Source organism: Mchenga conophoros, linkage group LG9 (assembly GCF_057382185.1).
Source record: "Mchenga conophoros isolate Kocher_MC1m ecotype Shallow Benthic linkage group LG9, M_conophoros_male_GT1.1, whole genome shotgun sequence".
Lineage (NCBI taxonomy): Eukaryota > Metazoa > Chordata > Actinopteri > Cichliformes > Cichlidae > Mchenga > Mchenga conophoros.
In genome coordinates, this window is record NC_140534.1 from 13,916,350 (window position 1) to 13,937,209 (window position 20,860).

General features: G+C 37.6%; 2 protein-coding genes across 4 annotated transcripts; both read right to left on the reverse strand.

The window, feature by feature from the left end:
* Window positions 1–2,359: 2,359 nt before the first annotated feature.
* On the reverse strand, window positions 2,360–9,413 carry LOC146566995 (programmed cell death 1 ligand 1-like). The gene is made up of 6 exons (XM_085286656.1): window positions 8,810–9,413; window positions 7,114–7,428; window positions 6,162–6,425; window positions 4,601–4,731; window positions 4,494–4,524; window positions 2,360–3,744 (listed from the first exon to the last, which is right to left on the reverse strand). The coding sequence occupies exons 1-6, from the start codon at window positions 8,892–8,894 to the stop codon at window positions 3,656–3,658; spliced, it is 915 nt and encodes a 304-aa protein (XP_085142782.1). The 5' UTR covers window positions 8,895–9,413; the 3' UTR covers window positions 2,360–3,655.
* Window positions 9,414–11,028: 1,615 nt separating this feature from the next.
* LOC146566996 (uncharacterized) lies at window positions 11,029–18,648 on the reverse strand. Of its 3 annotated transcripts, none has more exons than XR_014893857.1 (6): window positions 18,558–18,648; window positions 15,795–16,109; window positions 15,247–15,498; window positions 13,043–13,345; window positions 12,090–12,932; window positions 11,029–11,973 (listed from the first exon to the last, which is right to left on the reverse strand). XR_014893857.1 is itself a non-coding variant. In XM_085286644.1 (6 exons), the coding sequence occupies exons 1-6, from the start codon at window positions 18,622–18,624 to the stop codon at window positions 12,379–12,381; spliced, it is 1,104 nt and encodes a 367-aa protein (XP_085142770.1). In that variant the 5' UTR covers window positions 18,625–18,648; the 3' UTR covers window positions 11,029–12,378. The 3 variants fall into 3 exon arrangements, 2 of the variants coding, with proteins under 2 accessions (XP_085142770.1, XP_085142769.1); XM_085286644.1 differs by having other exon boundaries at window positions 11,029–12,438; window positions 12,826–12,932; XM_085286643.1 differs by having other exon boundaries at window positions 11,029–12,932.
* Window positions 18,649–20,860: the final 2,212 nt, after the last annotated feature.

Genomic DNA, 20,860 nt, shown 5'->3' on the forward strand with positions numbered 1-20,860 from the left:
TTAATCTCTTAACACAGAGTTCAACTGCCCAACCAGAAAAAAATGTTTGGATGAATAAGAATCAGTGACACTGTCTGAGGTACTTGGGCGTAACTTTGTGCTGAACATTGGGGGTCAAGATCTCTGTTTAAATAAATAAATAATCTGAGTAAAGTCTCAAATGGCTAAACATGCAACCATTTTGCTGGTAATAACTGAGTGAAGAAAATCAACAACCTTTTTATGCAAGATAATTCATAACTTTATCGGGGAGGAGTGGGGGGGGGGTATTTTGGCTGGGTCTGATTATTGGGGGGGGGGGGGGGGGGTCATGGTTATCCAGTCATGGTTTACTGAGAGTCTAAATATTTTCTCTGATTGTAGAACTGTGGACGTGATGTTAGTCTTGGACTTGGCCAAGGTTCACTTGCCCTGGTGCTGAACAGGACCTGGGTATGTCACATAACCACTATAAGTATACTGGAATCATCTCTTCACAACTAAAGATGGATGAATACATAAAAGTTTAAGTAAGACTGTCACCTTCTGATATTTCATCTTGTCAGGGTGTGCGTGGAGGAGAGGAAGACATGACCCAAACGCTGGACTCACGGTGCAGGATAATGGTGTTTATTATGCCGAAGTACATGGAAGTAACATGAACAGAACAACAGGAAATGAGAACGAGTGACAAAATAAACTGAACCTGAACAAACTGAAAACACTGGGTCACTGACCCAGGAACCCTGACACATATTACATACATTTCTTTTATTGGGCCCAAAACTGGACTTCATTAGTAAATAAGTGATGTCACAGTGGCTACATCTACTGTTAGTAAACAGTTGTTATCCAGACGTCATGGAATCAGATGGAGTTGGATGTTAGTGGGGTGAGCATTTTTGCATAGCATTTATTTTTTGTCATTGTCAAACAGGAGATTTTAGATAATTTCAGCATGCATTAGCAGAATACTGCTGGACAAATATAGCAGGTCACAGATCCTGCCTCTAAACTCTGTCAACCCCTTTCTTTTCATTTTCAAGCACAGCTACTTTCATGCCTAGTAGTGTATTTTATGAACCAAATTGCACAGTTTTAGCCATAGCTGAACCCTAAACCCTGGGAAGATGTCTTTATTTATGCAAAGGAAAAGACAAAAAATCAAGAACCACGTATTGAAAATAAATTGGAACAAACAGGAATGAGGCTCTTAGTCTCTATGCTTCATCGTGTGATAAAATACCAACTCAACTCACATACAGGCATGAGTTACTGCTCTCTCATGTTTACTTCAGTTTTGTCTGATATCAGGCTACTTTTGTCTTTTATTTTGTTTGTTTATTAGATGTTTATTAGACAATCCTAAAACCATGCAACAAAAAAAAAAAAAAAACACCCAACAAAAACAAACAATCTGAATCTCTTCTTAGGGTAACTCAGTCCCTCTTCCATAGACTAAAATTTATGTTCCAGCATGTTTTACAATGCTGCTTCTACCTCTTGGTTTCCCCACTTCAAAATGTTATTAAAGGCAAAGGGCGATGCAAAACAAAACCAAAAAGGGATGAACCAAAGCTAGAGACACAGGGAAACCACAAGGAAACGCACACAACACTTTGAGATGATGCGACATGGAACAGATGGAGACTCTGACACAAATACACAGAGGGCAATGAGAGACATTGGAGCACAAGGGGAACACAGCTGAGGACAATTATACATGACAAGACAGGGAGGACACGAAAGTGAATATACTGACACAAGACGTACCTTCAACGCAACACAGGAAGTACGACAGACACACACAAGCACAGGCCACGATATGAGAGCAGAGGGAACACAGGGACGTGGGACCAGGGCAGGCACAGAGACACAGACATGACTCAAGCTTTATAACATAGAAAACGTGGACATAAAACATGACAGATTAACAGACGTAGACTTAACATGGCGAACAGGAAACTTAACACGGGGGGGGGGGGAATCACACAAAGGAGTCATAAGGAAACAAGAACTGTAACTAGGCAACCTAGGAGCTAACAAAGACTAAATGAACCAAACCATAAACAATGAATATCAAAATACAATGAAACACAAAAACACTGGATCACACGACCCAGAACCATGACATTTAGTCTGTTACTGTTACTGTCTTGGAGCAACTGTAACCCATGTCATTTAATCTGATTCTGATATGACTGAGGACTCAAGTGGAGGACACATTGAAAGGTTCAGAAAATTTAATGAACAGAATTGGATTTGTTTTTTAATCTATAGAGCTACAGAAAAGGTTGGTTAAAATGCCGCGTGGCTAGGGAAAATAAGTTATAAGTATTTAATTGAAGTTTTTCTTCTTTGTGCTGTAGTTTTGTGTCAGAAAATTGTGTCAGAATGACAAATGGAGTGATACTGAGATCTTTCCAAGACCGGACAAACTTGTGTTTGAAACATGGGACGCCATCCTCAACACATAAACATGAAGAAATATGCATTTGGAGTCATGTCGAGCTTCGGATCCACATACGCATGTGAGCAGCTATTCTCCACCATGAACTATGTTAAAAACAAACACCGCTCACACCTCACAGACAACAGCATGCAATCCAGCGCAGATGAAAGTGACTTTGTACAGCCCCGATTTGCAGTCCCATTAAGTCCCATTAACCAGGTAAAATACATATTTATGCAGCTGTTTTCAAAATATTTATTTTTCATTGTTTAGTGACATAGTGCTTTTTTCCAATGTATTTTTTAAATTCAGGTCAAGGCTCTGCTACAGGCTCCGAAAGCCCAAAGGCGATATAAGGATGACTGCTCACCACAGTTTTTGTTTGCTACATGGACAATTTAAGTTCAGCTTTTTATTTGTGTTTCTTTTTTGTTATTATTTTTTAAGAGTTCAAAATGTGTTCATTAAATAAATACAATTTCATTTTCTCTGTAGCACTTCGTGGATTTCATAAGCAACACACTATAGTTTATACAAAGTGTAAAGGTAAAAAAAACAAACAAAAAAAACAATATATACAGTCGGCCCGACCCCTGATTTAGCAGCACAAATACATGAATACATTTTACTCTATATTTATTTCTTTGCACTATAGTTAAAAAAATAAATATAACTAAACTAAACTCAAGTTTTTCTTTCCACATTTCAACATTTTTCCTTCTTTTTCATCATTCAGTTTGTCAAAGACTCCAAGCTCCACAATCCCGGAAACAGCAGGGATGGATATTAAAATATTTAGGTTATATTATAAAATTAACAGTAAGTCTGCTCTGAGGAGGAGAGAGAAAAACATGCTGTACTTCAAGAGACGGAGTCTGCTAGTAAAAAAAATCTTTGTTTGCAGTGTAGAAAATGTGAAGCATGCTTTCAGTGTTCTTGTTCCTCAGCGACAGTGTGTCCCAGTAACAGCTCCACATCACAGATGTGAAGGTTTTCTTCTGTAGTTGTTCATCTGTTAAACTTCCAGCTTTGCTGAGCTGACAGCCAAAATGATTTTAGCTTCTAACTTAATTCTTAATTAATTCATCTTAATTGTAACTGTTCCGTTCTTAGTTGCTGGGAGATAAAATGTGTTTGCTCTGGAATTCATTGAAATCTTCTGGCCATCATTTATTCCTTCATATCCAGAACATAGGATAGGGAAGTTTTTTGTTTCCACCTGTCTTAACTGTAATTGTTACTTGACAGAAGCAGTTCACTGTTCACTGGAAGCTGCTTGGCTGGTGTCAGATGTGTTGGTTGACCCAACAAAACTGAAATGAAAACATATATTCATTATTGAAAAAATATCACTTCTGTAATAAGTCATCACATCAATCAATGTTTTCTTAATATGATATTCTGTTTAATTCTGCTTTCATTGAGCTCAATGTTTTCATATCCTGGATGTTTTTCAAATTTTGTCTGAAGGTGAAACTTCTGCTGTCTCAACTAAAGAGATGATGAAAGCTTTTTGTAAAAAAAAAAAGTTTTTAATTTTATGGACTGATTCTTATGTAGCACTTTTCTACTCTCCCAGAGTACTCAAAGCACTGTATACCACATTCACAACCATTCTCACAAGCACTGACTCTAAACTGTGTTTTTCCAATGAGATTCACACGCACTCACACGCCGATGGATGCATCGGAGAGCAACTTGGGGTTAGTATCTTGCCCAAGGATACTTGGCACACAGACTGGAGGAGCTAGGGATTGAACTGCCAACCTTCCGATCAGTAGGTGACCTGCGCAACCTCCTGAGCTACAGCCACCCTATGAGAGCAATGGTGTCCTTTAATATGGTAAATGGTAAATGGCCTGTATTTGTATATCGCTTTCCTTAGTCCCTAAAGACCCCAAAACACTTTACACATTCAGTCATCCACCCATTCACACACTGGTGATGGCAGCTGCATTGTAGCCACAGCCACCCTGGGTGCACTGACAGAGGCGATATGTTAGTTTATATGCTGTCATTTGTACAGTGTTGTAGTTCATTACAATGTATTTCATTCACTTACTCTTGCTTTGTATGGAGAGCTGGGGATGCATCTGTATTTAGAAAAACAACAACATTAGTATAAGCATGCTAAATAACATTTACAAACAAAGGCAGACTCAGTTTTACCTTTTTCGTTTTTTTTATCCAGCACAGGACTGCTGCTAATACTGCTATAACAAAAAGGCCTCCAATGATCCCTCCTATGCTGGCTCTCAGCTGGTTTAAATTCAGACTCTGAGAACTGTCATTTGGTGGATCTTTAAAAAAGAAAAAAAATCTCTTTAGTTTGAAAACAGAGACAGTAAGGTAACAACTGTTTGCTTTTCCTGTCACATGCCAGCATGTCCTGAGCAACACAGGACAGGGGGTAAATGTGTGTGCTACCACTGTCTCTAGTATGTGCTTATCTTTGTAGTTGTTTTTAGCACGACTCGAGTTTTGTTCATATAAGTTTGTCAGTTTACAGGCCAATATATGTTCCTATCTGCAGCTATAGGCACCACCTGTGTGTAGAGAATTAAGGTCTATGATTGTGAATAAAATCAGTAGAAATTAGTTTCCTCTGAAGTGGATCCAGTGTCAGCCTTAGAAGCAGATTGTAGAACTTGGTCATTTGGGAAGGCTGAGTAAAGCTACTACTCCTTTTTACTGAAAAAATAGCCTGGATCCCTCCCAGGTAACATGTTTCAAGTATATAATGTAAGACCTGCTGCAGACACGGGACATACTGGAGAGATCACATCCGTGGTATGTTTATTGTGTGTTTTTCAATTATTATAAATTGGGGTCAAAATGAACCAAACTAGTTTCATCATATAAATACAAGACAAATAATTTTATATGAAATGAATTAAAACTAACTAATATCAGAATCAAAAGATGGTGAATAGAATTGGACTGCCTGTTGGACAAAACCTGCAAGCAGTGTTAAAGAAAGGGTTTACACTAAATGCAATGTAACTGTCACTTTGTAAAGATATTAATACTAATCAATTTTTCCTTAGATGACATTAATAACAACTTATAATAATTTGAAAAAAATTAAGTTTTCATCTCACTGTAAAACATTCTTATGGTCTCCATGGACCTCAGCAGTACTTTATGTATGTTAAGTATGTTTATCAGATGTGTAAGGTGAAAAGCTGTCTTCTCTGGTCACTGACAGGATGTCCCCTTATATCTTAATTTGCTTCAAACATGAAAGAAAACTGCCTCCTCAAAATCCTCAGACAAGCTTCAGATTCAAACCCAGAACCCTCCTGCATAAAGTGGAAGTACCCACCCCACCACCATAATGCCTCAGTGGGAACAACAAATACTGACTAAAGTTCCTACAAAAAGACCTCAGCAAAAACATATGTACATGTAGATGTATATGAATGGACTAAGCACATTTTAAACATGTTATGAGTGTACAGTAATACTAAACTCTCTTCCTCTGGACTAGATGAGATCAATCCACCCCTCTGTCTGGAAAATGACTCTAAATTGGACTTTGGAACTTATAAAACTAAAACTGATCAATTATTAAATAGTGTAATATAATTTTAATATTTTTTTGTTGAATCTAACATGCATCATATTTTATTAGATCATACTTCTTAATTGATATAAAAAATAGTAGCCGAAGCTGTCATAAACATGCTGTAAATGTGTATAGTTAGTATTAATGACTTTGCATTCTTACCTGGTTTAAATAAAGTTGCTCTCTTTCTGTTTCTGCGAGTGCTGATGGTGCAGCTGTAGTCCAGATCAGTCTCACTGTCTGAAACTATCAAAGAGCTGCTGATGTTGTAGCGAAGCTGTTCAGTCAGCTGGACTGTGATTGTCTTGGAGGTTATGCTAGATGAAGGGCTGGTGGACCAGGTGAGTTCAGGTTTAGGGTAGATGCCCTCTGAGCTGCAGGTGATGATGTTTCCTACCTGCTGAATGTTGACTTTTTGGATCGGAGCTGCAAAAGCAGAAAAAACAAACATGTTTTATGTTCACATATTTTACTTTACAAGTTTTTTAAACAGGGGAGTGAAGCTGATATTTAAATATAAATATGACCAAGTTTAACAGGAACAAGAATTTCATTGTTTGTATCTGTGTAAGTTCTATGAGGTGTTTTGAATCAGCTTTTTGTGAGCAGCAGATCTTTTCATGCTGTGTGAAAGCTTTTTTTTATTATATTAATCCATGTTCCACAACAGAAAGATTTATTATCATGGTTGCTTTTCCCACACATTTTTGAAGCTACCAGGATAAAAAAGGAAAAAGCTCTAATAAATATTAAATTTTATGAATATAAACATTTTACTAGCTTTTCAGTTTGAATATTTAACATAGCGACTGTTTAGTGTTACTGATTTGCATTTTTCCTGTATGTATTTCATCTACAGATGGAGCAATTGTTGACCACTCAGCCTTGAATAAATAACATCACATCCTCATATTCTAATCACAATCCAAGCTAACAATGGCACAAGTACATACAGTATGGTATTCACAGTTTCAGAATATTTCTGTGCAGCGTAAATATTCTGGCACAAGTTAGCAATAGACAAAAACTATAGACAATAGTATGACATTTGTTGGTTTCCGCTGTCAGTTCAACACTGAATTTCTTGAATAAATGTATAGTTTTTGTCTCTTACCATCTATCTTTAGGTTGATAAATGACTCCTTGTTTCCATCAATGGTGCTGGTGTAGCACCTGTATTTGCCTTCATCCTGAGCCTCCACCTTTGTCAGCTGCAGTGAGGCATTTCCTGTGGAGATCTGGTCACTGAAAAGTGAAGTTCTGCCTCTGAAGCGCTGGTTCTGACGTTCCAGCTGATCTTTGTTGTGGTAGAATGAGTGGACAATAAGGTCTCCTGCTGATACCTGATGCCAGTGGATGACTACATCACTGCCACCATAGCTACACGGCAACATGCAGCCTTCGTTTAAAATGCAGGAGACTTCAGTATCTGCAACAACAGGCAGAGACACATGATCAAAGTTTAACCCTTCTGGAAGTTAAGAACTAAAAAACGCCCCCTCCTCCACTTTGGAAGTTGCACCTCTGACCACCAACTTTGATGTTAAGGAATTAAAAATCTTTTCTCTCTCTTAAAGCCTCTTATTATTTTTCTGGACCAGGAAATTCTAACCCAATCATGTAGCACCAGTGTGCCATCTTTGATTAAATCATTTTAATGAAATGTCATCTTTTTCTGTGCTGGGCAGAAAACAAAAAAAGTATGTAAATAATATATTCCCTTTTTTTTAATGGTGATAAAAAATATATTTAAATAGTAGGGGTGCAACAATACTCGTATCAATATTGAACCGTTCGATACAGTGCTTTCGGTTCGGTACGCATATGTATCGAACAATACAATTTTTTTTATTTATTTTATCAACTTTTCTTCTGACGATGCTGTCTGTGTTGACCGCTTAGTGGATCTGCGTTCGACTACTCCGCCTAGGCTGCACTGTCGAGTGCAGATCCACTGAGCGCAGCGCAAGCTAGCAAGACAGAAGCTAAGCTCGTTGCAACATGGCAACTGCCTCAACGCTACCCGAAATTGAACCTCCCCCACCCTCATTCAGATCTGGTGGTTGGAACTGTCTTGTTTTTCATGTGAAGCAAGTGGCTGGCATAGTATACAGGAACATCTGGGCCCAGTATAACCTGGAAGTCCCAAGGGAGATGCCCCCTAGGGTGGTCAAGAATGACTGAGCTAAGATCCTGTGGGATTTCAAGATAGACAAAATGGTGATGGCTAACCCACCGGACATAGTGGTGGTAGACAAGCAGAAGAAGACGGCCGTAGTGATCGATGTACAGCGATACCGAATGACAGATAAATCAGGAAGAAGGAACAGGAGAAGCTGGAGAAGTACCAGTTCAGAGAAGAGCTCGAGTAGATGTGGAGGGTGAAGGTAATGGTGGTCCCAGTTTGACTCTATTATCTTACAGAAGTTATTCCTACTCTACCAAGGGACATTTAAGCTGAAAAATAGCTTTTGTACCTGGTTATTTATTTTAGAGCTTTTCTTTAATTATAAACTTCACACAGTCACAGTGAGGGTTTGTTAAATTTACATTTTATCTTTGTGTATGTTTAATTAAATCCTCACTGCTGACTGTGAGAACAAACTCACTATTGTCAAACATTGTGTAAACCATATCCCTACTTCACTGAATACTGATGATAAAAAAGAAACCAAAAGAGATTTCCCTTACGCACCTACATTGACCCATACACACTTACATTTCCTTCTGTATTAAGCTTTCGCAACCACATAACCTTGATTTGTTTTTATACTGGAATACGTAATATGTGTAGAGAACATCTCACTCACCTCCTGTTACATGAGTCCACTGGAAAGTCAGGACCACCAAAAACACGACACATTTGATCCCAGCCATGATCCTGCTCCCTTTCATGCTACACTACCTGAGTGTTCAAAAGGTGAAGAGCGAAGGTAAAATCTGACCCAGCTGGTTTGGTTGCTTATGGCATTCACTGTGAAAAAATTCACACCCTTCATACCATAAATGTTTGAAATATTTTCACAACACAACAACAACTCACAGTATTCATGTAAGAAACTGTTCAAAGAGAAAAGCTGTAAAAAAAAAAAAGAAAAAAAAAAAGGTTTGAGTAAATAAGAATAAATCAATTTTCTGTCATGGTTTGGGTGGGTACCTGCAGATCTCCAACTGCGGCTCCTCCTCCTTTAGGCGGGGAACGGTTGCCCCTCCCTGGCTGACCACCTGTGGGCAATTATTCCGGCAGCATATAAGACCTGCGCACTCAACCGTTCATCGCCTGAGTATCTGCTATCCCATGTTAGTAAGTGGAGTGTGATTGCTTTGTCCAGAACCCGTGTGACGACTTACCTGTTTTTCTTGTCCTCAGAGGTCGCTCCTGGAGTGGAGGTCTCGCCTCCCTCATCCCCGCTTTCCTCGACCTGGGCCACCTGCTGCTGGTATGATGTTGCCAACTGGCCCGCCACTCACTTGCCTGCCTCCCCACACCTCGACCGCACCTGGGCCTTCCGCCCCACCTGTCCCCTCCACCTGAAACCAAGTAAGGCAACTCAGTTTAACTGTGGAGGATCGCTGATTGTCTGCTGGATCCCGTTGACTGTGCTCTCCTCTCATTACAGTGCACTTCATAGTCCAGTTTCCACCTCCCCACTGCCTCAGCTGTTCAGCTGTATCCTAGAGTTGTCTAGGTCACTCTTAGTTAACTTAGTTTTTACTGCGTGCCTCTAGTGTGGTGGCGTCGTGTTGTTTTGCTGGTGTATAATTGTGGGGGGAAATAAACCTTTTGTTCACTTACCGTCTCGCTTCCGGTTTGGTTTCTACACTTACCTCGTGCCGCTGGGCCGTGACATTTTCTTGATATTTATTTATAATCCCCTGTGTTAATCCTTGATATTTATAATTGAGTGATCTGTATATATTAATGCTGTTTCTTAAATGTGTAAAATCTGTAACATAATGTATTGTTTGGAGTTTAGTCTGTTACTGTTACTATTTTTACCATTTCTTCTTGGAGCAACTTCAACCCACATAATTTCCTTAGGGGTTAATAAAGTATTCTGACTCTGATTGTTTCAGGATGACCTGCCATTATCCAATCACACATCTGCTTACCTGTATCTTTTGCTCGTTTCTCCTCCTCTTCTTTTCTCTTTTTTCTAAACTGAGCACCTGATGGCTTTGAACTTTTCTTGTCCATCTTCCATTGGTTTTAATTTTGCACTCCAGTATGAACACAAATCCCCCAACTCGATGATCACCACAATTAACCTAATAGACCTACAGCTTAGTTCACAGATTCACTTTGTCTATTTCTGGGATTTCGCACAACCCAGTATTCAGATCGTGAGTACATAATGGTCTTGGATTTACAATATTATGAATGAAATGTGCTCTATTTGGAAGCAGCAGGTCTCCCTCCCCTTTTGACAGGTTGTGTGTGAGACTCTCGCGCTCACTTTTCGCTTATAGAATTTCGAAAAAACATCGGTGCAAATTATAAGTCTGTATCATAATGTCTGGTGTTTTCGTGTTTGTTGGTTTGTTTTTATTTTATTTTCTCTCCCCTGTGCGGCAAGCAGGCGTACCTCGCGATCGGAGGGCGCCCTTACTCCTAACAAATGGGTGATAGTAAACCGATTGGTGTCTATGCCATCCCCCAAATGCGCTGGCTGATGTCGGGGCAGCATGAGTACGAGCAACTCTTTTTTTTTTTTTTCGAGATGCCCGTGATGCCGCCCTGGGCAACTGCCCATGTTGCTCCTATCAAAAACCACTACTGTACTTAGGTATTGAAAACGTAAGTCATAGAAATGCCTTTTTCAGTATAATGTGGAGCATATTAGGACTCAGTATAATTTCTAACCCACAGGATAAAATTCAGTTTTAGATTCACCTTTTCTAAATCTGACTGCAGTGTTTAAAGCAGACACTGTATACTGAAAAAGGTCATTTGTACAGGTGTGATACAGGAGGAAGAGAATTCACTCTGAACTTGTTTTACTCTTTAATAGAAAATACTCAGGCCATGTTTTAGTTATAATATCATTTACTGTAAGATTATTTTCTCAGTATGTGTCACTTCACCACCCCCTGCTGGAGAAAAAAGGTAACCAGGATTTATTCTTAGACATTGTCCATTTTTCATAAAAAATGAACTAAAACTAAATAAAATATAACCAGTAAGCAAAAAAGGAGATATAATCAATATAATTGTTTTTCATACTTTTCTGTTTTGAAACAATCAGAAAATCACTGGCATAACCAACAACTTACATTATTGTTAAAACTCTTTCAAGTGCAGATCAAAAGAGCTGCACATTGAGTTTATAATTACAAGATGTACCGAGAGACCAGACAATCTAATATGTGTTCACATGAATTACATTACAATATGACATCCTGCTGTCCAGATGTTTCAGGTTTCTGTACTTTGTTTGTATTTTGCCCAACCCATCCTTTTTCATTCCTTTGCATTAATATGCTTAGCTGGATAAGTGTTATACTTTGAAAAATATTAAATAAATATTTTATATACATCTTGTTTTTAAAAAAGAAAGCAATAAAAAAAAAAACAACAAGCAATCTTTTCCTGTTTTTGGGCTCTCTCAATTACAAACCCACAGAATCTTCCAACATCTCCACCATCATGGAAAAAAACAAAGAGCTGTCAAAGGACGTCAAGAACAAGATTGTAGACCGGCAGAAGCCTAGGATGAGCTACACACAGATACATGAAATACATTTCAACTGCAATTTCTATTTCCTTGCACCATAGTTACAAAAAAGAAAAACATAATAAATAACTACAAGTTTGTTACTAAACTCAAGTTTTTCATTTACTTTTTGCACAGAAAAATCGAGCTGCCTCTTTTTCCTTCTTCTTTATTGTTCAAGCTTCACAATCCAGGAAACAGCAGGGATGGATATTGAATATGTATATGTATGAATATGTATGTAAGTTGGTTTTGCAAGTCTGCATGAGGACATGAGATGGGGAGAGAGAAAATCATGATGTATGTCATGAGCTGGAGTCTGCTAGTGAAAAAATCTCTTTTTGTGGTGTAGAAAATAGGAAGAACAGAGTCTCACAGTTTGTGTTGTTGGCAGAATGTGTCAGTAACAGCTCAGAATCACTCATTTGTAATTATTCATCTATGGACGTTCCTGCTTCGTTGTTTGTTGTATGTGAGCCAAAATTATTTTAGTTTCCAACTGGTCGGTTTTTGCCTTCATGCAGTCACAAAGAAACTGGAACCAGTCTGTCCTTAGGTGCTGGAAGATAAAATGTTTTCTCTGGAATTCATTAAAAGCTTCTGAAAGCCATTTATGTCTTTATGTCCAGATCAGATGTTAGGGAAGTTTTTTGTTTCCACTTGTCTTAACTGGAATTGTTACCTGACAAACTCTGTTCACTGGAATTTGGCTGGTTGGTGTCAGCCTTAAAAACAGCATCAAAAACACATTATATATTAAAAACATATATTTAGCACAGAAAAATATCCTGCTGCAGACCAAAATAAGCCATAACATCAGTCAGCATTTTCTTATTTTGACTTCCTGTTCTACCTTTACAGAACTTTCCGAATCTTGGATCTTCTCGAACTTCAGTCTGGGACAGAAGTTAAATGAGCCTTTTTGTAAAAACTAAATAAATAAATGTTGTAATTTTATAGTCACAATAGTGCCATATTATGTCTAACATATTAGTTCATATGCTGTCATTCACATAGTGCATTAAATGCATTTTCTGCACTTTGGTCTGGTCTGACTGCATCAAATTCAAAAAAAAAAAAAAAAAAGAATCTAAGCCACAATTCAATTTTACCTTTTTGCGTGTGCAGTACAGTATCAGGCATACTAATGCTGCACAGCAAAGAATCGCTGCGATGGCTCCCACGCGGGTTGAATGCAGCAGATTAGGGTCCTTTGGTGCTTTTTGGGGTTTAAAAAAACTCTTCAGTTTTATGTCGCTTAAATTTTACATTAAATAGATTAAATAAATTTGCAAACAGCTTTTGACATTTAAACTTATGGTGCCTCACCTCTATCTGCCGCCATCATTATAACACTCTCAGACACTTTCGTCTCCTCAGCATCACTGAGTTCACATGTGTATATCCCCCCATGATCTGCAGTAAGGTCCTGTAATGTGAGGCTGCCCGACTCTGAGACATGCTTCACGTGCTGCTCCCACCCTGCATAGACTGTGTAGGAGATGTCAGCCCCACTCCTGGTCACAATGGACTGACTGTAGTTGAATCTCCAAATGAGGTATGAGAAGGAAGTATCAGAGGGAGGGCAGAAGATTGTTGTTTGTTTGTCAGTGTTTGACCAAACAAGAAAAACTGGAATAATAAAACAGAAACATTGATTAAGAAATAAGTAAACACTTTAGATAACTTTGTTATAAATGTGTTTGTTCGAAGTGGGAGACTGACAGATTGGTGATGTGGCTCTTTTCCATTATTCCCTAATCAATGCGATTTGATGCGACTCAAATCAGCTTGGCTCCTTTACAATTGAGTACCACATCAGTGTGGTTGGAGTCATCATAGCAAGGTAGCCTGAAGGTCTTGTGATGTTATTTGTTTGCGACACACAGACAACAACATCGGAGGCATCAAAGCCCCGGTATACCAGCTTTTGTCAGACTCAGGCTGATGGTAGAGAGCCAGAGAAGGCAACGTGTGGCAGTGTTGGTTTTTGTACAGCTTGTTGTGGGGTATCAAAAACAGCATGATTGATTCTTGTGAAGGAGCAGCTCTCATCGAGTGAAACCATTGCTTGGCCAGTCAGTGGCATGCACCTAATGGAAAAACCCTAGAAACCGAGTCAAGTTGAGTCAATCTAAGTAGCTACTAGTGGTAAAGGGCTAGTAGCTACTTAGATTGGGGTTATTATAGCAGAGTAATCTGTGAGTAATGACTGACAGACTAAAATTACACATAAATGAGTTTCCTCTGCACATCTGGACTCAGCCTTAGAGAGGGAGTGTTGAGCTTGCTAATGTGGGAGGGGCTCAGTTTCGAGCTACTACTCCTTTTCACTGAAAGGATCCAGATAAGGTGATACAGGCACCCGAATAAGATGCCTGCAGGACCCCTTCACAGTGAGGTTTTTCAGCCATGTAATGTATTTTAGGCCTGGGGACAGAACCAGTACACACCGGAGAGATTACATCTCCAGGTTGTGTTTATTATGTCTTTATTTCTATTATAATATATTGGATAATATCTACAAAAATATTCTGATTGGTGTAATCTATAAATACAATATCAGTAGTTTTTATTTGAAATTACAAAAAATTGAGTGATACCAGAACCAAAGGATGTTAGATGGACTGAAGTAATAATGTGAACTGAACATTGGATAAAACCTGGTTAACAAAAATATGCAAATGAATTATGACTTTACAAAAATAATAATATTAATATAATTAAGAGGACATTTTTTCTTTTAGAAGAAGACGGTTTGCTTTTTGTAACATTTTGCCATCATGATCGTTTCTCACAATACATTATTATTGTGGTCTCCAGGGATGTGTTAAATATGTCCCTTTAAATATGAATTTGTTGAAAAGTGAAAGAAGACTACCTCTTCAAACACCTGAAAACTCACATAGCCTATGGAGTAACTGCCAGAACTCTCCTGCTAAGAAGTGGAGGTACCAACCACTGCACAAGCATAATAGTAGGAACTATTAGTACTGACTGGGTTCAGACAAGTAGGCCCACAATGCAACACAAAACAAGACATAACTTTAAGAAAGAAACTTCACACATAGATGTACATGAACAGGATAGGCATATTTGCATGTTGCATTAAACCAAACAGATATGCTTCTACAACAGGACCTCCCACCTTTTCACTCTAATCAACCAAATTTAGGTATGAAAGAAAACCTTTTTAAAGCCTATGGTCCAGTTTGCGCAGAATAGAACAAAGACAACACCGTCACCGGTTCATCACAAGGTTTGAGAGGGTGGATTTGCTGGGTTTCTTAACCTAAAGACCTCGATCCAGATTCACGGTGCTGGATTATAAAATTTACTTGACCATGTTGTTGCAGCTTTAACTCACACTCCTTTGGGAAAATGACTCTAAATTGAACTTTTATGACAGGTTAACCTGATTTTTATTTCTAATGTCATTTTAATACTTTTTAGGTTAATTTAATATGTATCAAAGTTTATTAGATGACATGTCTTCAATACAAAAAGAAACTAAAGAGCCTGTACATGCTTACCTCGTTTAAATAAAGTTGCTCTCTTTCTGTTTCTGCGAATGCTGATGGTGCAGCTGTAGTCCTGATCGGTCCCACTGTCTGAAACAATCAAAGAACTGCTGATGTTGTAAAGAAGCTGTTCAGTCTGCCGGACTGTGGTGTTCTTGGATGAAGGACTGGTGGACCAGGCGAGTTCAGGCTCAGGGTAGATCCCCTCCGAGCTGCAGGTGATGATGTTTTCTGCCCGCTGAATGTTGACTTTACGGACAGGAGCTGCAAAAGAAAGAAAGGGAGCAGGTGTTATGTTCACATATTTTAGGTCTACTTCATTGATTTTAAAACAAATTTTTTGACACATATTTATACAAAAATATGAGAAAGTTTTACAACAAAGATTTATTTTGTTAACCTATTAAAATTCTGTGAAGCATTTTGAATCAACCTTTAAGTGGAAAATCTCTGTGTACAAAATTATAACTGTCTCACATTTTCAGTAAATAAAAATAGAAAACAAAAACATACCAGAGGAGAAAAATTTCTTGAATGAATACATTTTATGTGACTCTTACCATTTATCTTTAGGTTAATAAATGATTCTTGGTTTCCTCTGTCAGTGCTGGTGTAGCACTTGTATCTTCCTTCATCCTGAACCTCCACCTTTGTCAGCTGCAGTGAGGCATTTCCTGTGGAGATCTGGTCGTTGAACAGTGATGTCCTGCCTCTGAAGCGCTGGTTCTGACGTTCAAGCTGATCTTTGTTGTGGTAGAATGAGTGGACAGTAATGTCTCCTGCTGATACCTGATGCCAGTGGATGACTACATCTCTGCCACCATAGCTGCATGGCAACATGCATCTCTCCATGAAAATGCAGGACACCTCAGTATCTGCAACAACAGGTAGAGACACATGATCAAAGTCATGAATCAGAGGTTTTGTGTTTGTGTATCTGAGTTGTTTCTGTTTGGGTTTTCCTTCGTTACAGAGTTAGAAGTTTTGATTCTTTTACTTCAATTTGGATGAATTTTATTTTTTTATTATTCTACTGAGGCTGTTATGTGTTTATAGAGTTTTAGGTTCCAGTTTATATATTTTACTTTTTACCCTGTCTGTCTGATCCTCTGTCACATTCTTTCTGTGTCAGTCACGGTTCCCTTATTATTATTACTTTGTGTTTGTTTATTTTTTTTGTATTGTACTGTATCAAGAGAAGAAAACGAGAAATAATAAAACACAGCTGCTCGACTGGAATGTAGTCTCGGTCTGCACCACAAACTGTTAAACTATCAGGAAGCTCTTTCTAAACTTGCTCATTAGATTTAAAAGAAGTTTCCTGAACTTTGACCTGAATCTCAGAATTACAGAAATACATTTGCTGACATATAAATTCATGTTAATGTAAATTATTAATTATAATATATTATAATATAATTATCTAGAGTACAAATGAAAAATTGTTTAAATAATAATTTTTCACTAATGAAGGAAAAATGTTTTCAAAACAGGGCCTTCCTATAAAGTCATATATCATTCATATCAAAGACGACTGTGTGGATGAATTTTTCAGTTATTACAAAAGAACTCTAACAGACTCCATTCAGGCTTAAACACCTGAAGACCTGAAGTACAAGGTTATGAAAATAGGACACTGCTACCATGAGAGCAGAATTTAACAAAACTACATCTGATAAATGAGAATCTAAAAATATACACAATAATAATTACTGATGACCACACACCTCAAACATAAATTTGTCACATCTGCATGTTTTCAAATCTTTAACGTTATGAGAAATAAAATCATGTATAACGAGATAATTGTTATACCTTGTAGTTACATACACTTTGATTTGCTATAATTTATCCAACCAAATGAAGCAGTTATTTTGACGTTTATCCTGACATGTGATTTTCTTAAACTTTACAGATAAAGTTAGAGTAAAAGGTGGATATATTTAAATTTGTTTTATTTTTATTTTTTTAAAAAGTGCCACTAAGAACAATTTTGCTTCTGTGCATCCAAACAATGTATAAACCTTATTCACATTTCATGATAAATCGTTTTTGACATTGTTGCCTCCACTCCCACACGCTGAATGTGTTCAGTTTCATTCCGTCTCCAACCCAGCGCCTACAGCAGGGTGCAAAATGCTAGCAAGCAGGCATACGTGGACTGCTATGACCAAGTGGCCAGCAGAGTGTCCAGGAACATCTGTGCCACGTATGCCCTGGAGGTACAAATGTTACACCAACCCTAGGGTGGTTAAGAAAGACCGAGCTAAGATCAGAGGGACTTCCAGATACAGATGGATAAAAGGGTGGCGGCTAACCAACCAGACATAGTAGTAGTGGGCAAACCGAGTAAGACGGTCGTAGTGATAGATTTAGAGATACTGAGTGATGGCAGCATCAGGGAGAATGAACATTCTGGCCATTTTGATCATTTTCTAGCTTCATGTTATTCATGTCATACTAATGTTTTGGGCTGCCCCTCAGTTTATCATCAAAGAAAGATTAAAAAAAAAGAAAGAAAGAGCTTCCCTAAGATGTAAACACCATATCCATATACCAGAGGATGCTGCAGAAAGAGTAAAACAGGAAATGAGAAAAAGTAATTTATTTGTAGCGCTATTATACTATACTATCAATAACAAACTGATACATAGACTAGTAATATGCATGTTTTAAAGACTTCCAGATTGAGACAAAATAACATAACACGAGACATAAAAATGTTTAAATAAAGTTATGTACAGAAACATGAAAATGAAAAAAGAAAAGACTTATTTGAGGTAAGGAGAGACAACACAGTAGTACACTGAAGTATGTTGTCAGAGATTTCAAACCTCAGAGTGACAGCTGTTTGCTGACTCGTCAACAAGAAATATTCATGCAGGAATCCATCCTAACAGGTTGTCTTACAATCCTTTAAAGGTCTCTAAAGTTTAAGAACAGATTTACTTCACAATAACCATGTAAACACAATTCATTGGGATATCTTGCAGTCACAGTTTGACTCCTGTTACCGTACAGAAAGTTGTAAATACTTCAGTTTTCCTTTGATTATAAACTCATCTTTGTGTATGTTTAATTAAATTAAACTCACTATTGTGCAGTCAAACATTGTGTGAACCATATTCCTACTTCACTGAATAATGATCACATTAAAAAAGAGGTTTCTTGCTGTACCTGTAATTTCTGAGATTTATACCTGAGCTTTAAGTTTGACTCAGTCTCTCTCTTCAGTACCTCCTATATTTGGTTTGTAAACATCATAACTGTGATTTGTATTCACAATAGATTCAAGTAATAAATGCAGTGAAGCTTTTACTCACCTGCTTTTACAAAAGTCCACTGAAAAGTCAGGACCACCAAAAACACGACACACTTGATCCCAGCCATTGTCCTGCTGTTTCATGGTACACGATCTGAGTGTTTGTGAGTAAATACATCTACATGACGTCACATGACATCTGACCCAGCTGGTTTGCTGCTTACAGCAGCTTAGCATATTCACTGTGACGATAATCACACCCTTCATCTGAATGTCTGAAATACTTTTTTTGTGACACACTGAGGAACAAGTTAATCAGAAACTGCTCACAGTATTCATGTAATCAACTTCTTAACACAGAGTTCAACTGTCCAACCAGAAAATTTGTGAATGACAAAGAATAAAAAGAACCCAAAATACTTCTATAATATTTCACTGACACTGTGTGGTGTGTGTGGCAGGACTACATAGTGCAGAAAAATGTTTCTGTTGTGGTTTACTCTGAATATTTTCTCTGACTGGATAATTGTGGATGGTAGCCTTGGTCTGGCCTTGGACTTAGCCTGGGTTCTTTTGCTCTGGTGCTGAAGAGGTAAGCTATAGAAATGCCTTTTTCATTTTAATGTGGAGCATGTTACTGACTCAGTATAATGTCTAGGATACAATTCTGCTTTAGATTACGTTTGTCTAAATCTGACTGCAGTGCTTTAAAGCAGACACTGAGAAACTGAGCAAGGTCATTTGGACAGGTGTGACACAGGAGGAAGAGAATTTCCTTTGATAGATAATATTTGGGCCATTTTTAAGTTGTCATACTGTACTGTAAGATTTTCTTCAAGTATATGTTTTTCACATTATATCATTTCGACCATTATTTCCAGGCATCTTCACAGAGTAACGTAGGAGATAACTTTGTCGTTTTGTGAAAAAAAATTCACTTCAGCATCCCCTGCTGGAGAAAAAACAACGATTTATTGTTAGACATGATACATTTTAATTAAAAAAATGAACCAAAACTAATGAAAATATAAATCGTAGGTTAACAAGAAGGATAATGCATTTAATATTTTTATGGTTTTCTTTTTTTGAAACATCAGAGGAAATTTGATGACTCACAGATGACTGAAAACATCTTCAAGATTTTGTATAAACATCATTTCATTTTAAAATTATATTTCTTAAAATAACTTGATTTAAAAATAAAATAAGATCACACTCAATAAAACAATCTCCTGTCCAGATGTTTCAAGTTTCTGTTCTTGCTTTTTTAATGTTTTTTGCTTGTGCAGTTTCCTAAAGTACCATCCTCGGTCACTGATGCTTTGTTCTTTTTTATTTTTGCAGTTTTTGCAGGTAAAGACAAACTCAAAGATTATTGTCACCCTTGAAAATACTTAATTACATTAATATCCTTCCAGCCTAGGTAATCATTTTCCTCTTTAAAAGATGTTAAAGAACAACAAAAAAAGCAAAAACACATGATCTTCTCTTTGCTTTGAGCCCTCGCTCGTACAAACACAGATTTGTGGATTAACCAAACAAGATTCTTATGGGACAAGTGAAAACACGGTTTTCATCCGACTGTCATTTTTGATTGATTATATTGCCCAACTGTATGAAGAATACAGTAAGAGTCTAAATGCCACATAAACACAAGCACAAGAATGAGCACTTATTTTGATGTTAAAATGTCTAAAATAATGAACAGTGTCAACTTAAAAACAAAACAAAACACAAAGTCAAGAAAGTCAAGAACCAAAATCAATCAAAAAAGACAAAAAACACACAGGTTCTTCCAGCAGCTCATGTGGTTACAAAAGCTGCAAAAAATAATCGTCTGCAAAGGGAGTCTGATATAATATTTGCTGCAGGTAAATTTGCTAACATTCACCTCAGTTGATTAAGGTAAGGACATGAGGAGGAAACAGTAGGAGCTGTGTGAGGCTACTAAAGGCAGTGGATCCCTCAGCAGCTGGATTACAAGGAGCACAGGTAACATACGTGTACCAGTTGTTTCAGAGGTATTCAAGTATAAAATAATAATAAACATATTTGGAAAGTTTTGGTTCTATAGCGTTGTTTTGTTATAACTTTATTATGAATTAAGTGCAAGAGTTGTTAAGTGTGGATAATTATATAAAAGATTAATGCAATAGCAAATTGTGCCTTATTCTCCGATGGACAGCAAATGGAGAGTGTTGATGAGATGGAAGGAGGAAGAGAGGCAAAGAGTGAGTCACAAGTAGAGCCTTGTTTATTTCTCAGTTTTGTTGCCTTATGATTCCAAGTGCTGTCTCAGATCAACACAGCTCTGCCCTCCAGCACTATCAGCAGCAGGAACAGCAGGAGCAGCAGCAACATTGC

Bases quoted from the DNA above. Each gene is read 5' to 3' on its own strand.
- LOC146566995 (XM_085286656.1), bottom strand. From the start codon at position 8,894: ATGAAAGGGAGCAGGATCATGGCTGGGATCAAATGTGTCGTGTTTTTG. The intron at 4,525-4,600 runs GTAAAACTGAGT...TTCTAAATACAG, and splicing joins GGATAAAAAAAACGAAAAAG to ATGCATCCCCAGCTCTCCAT. The intron at 3,745-4,493 runs GTAAGTGAATGA...TTTTCATTTCAG, and splicing joins GCTCTCCATACAAAGCAAGA to TTTTGTTGGGTCAACCAACA.
- LOC146566996 (XM_085286643.1), bottom strand. From the start codon at position 18,624: ATGGCTGGGATCAAGTGTGTCGTGTTTTTGGTGGTCCTGACTTTTCAG. The intron at 16,110-18,557 runs GTGAGTAAAAGC...CTGTTGTTGCAG, and splicing joins GTGGACTTTTGTAAAAGCAG to ATACTGAGGTGTCCTGCATT. The intron at 13,346-15,246 runs GTAAGCATGTAC...TTATTATTCCAG, and splicing joins AGCAACTTTATTTAAACGAG to TTTTTCTTGTTTGGTCAAAC.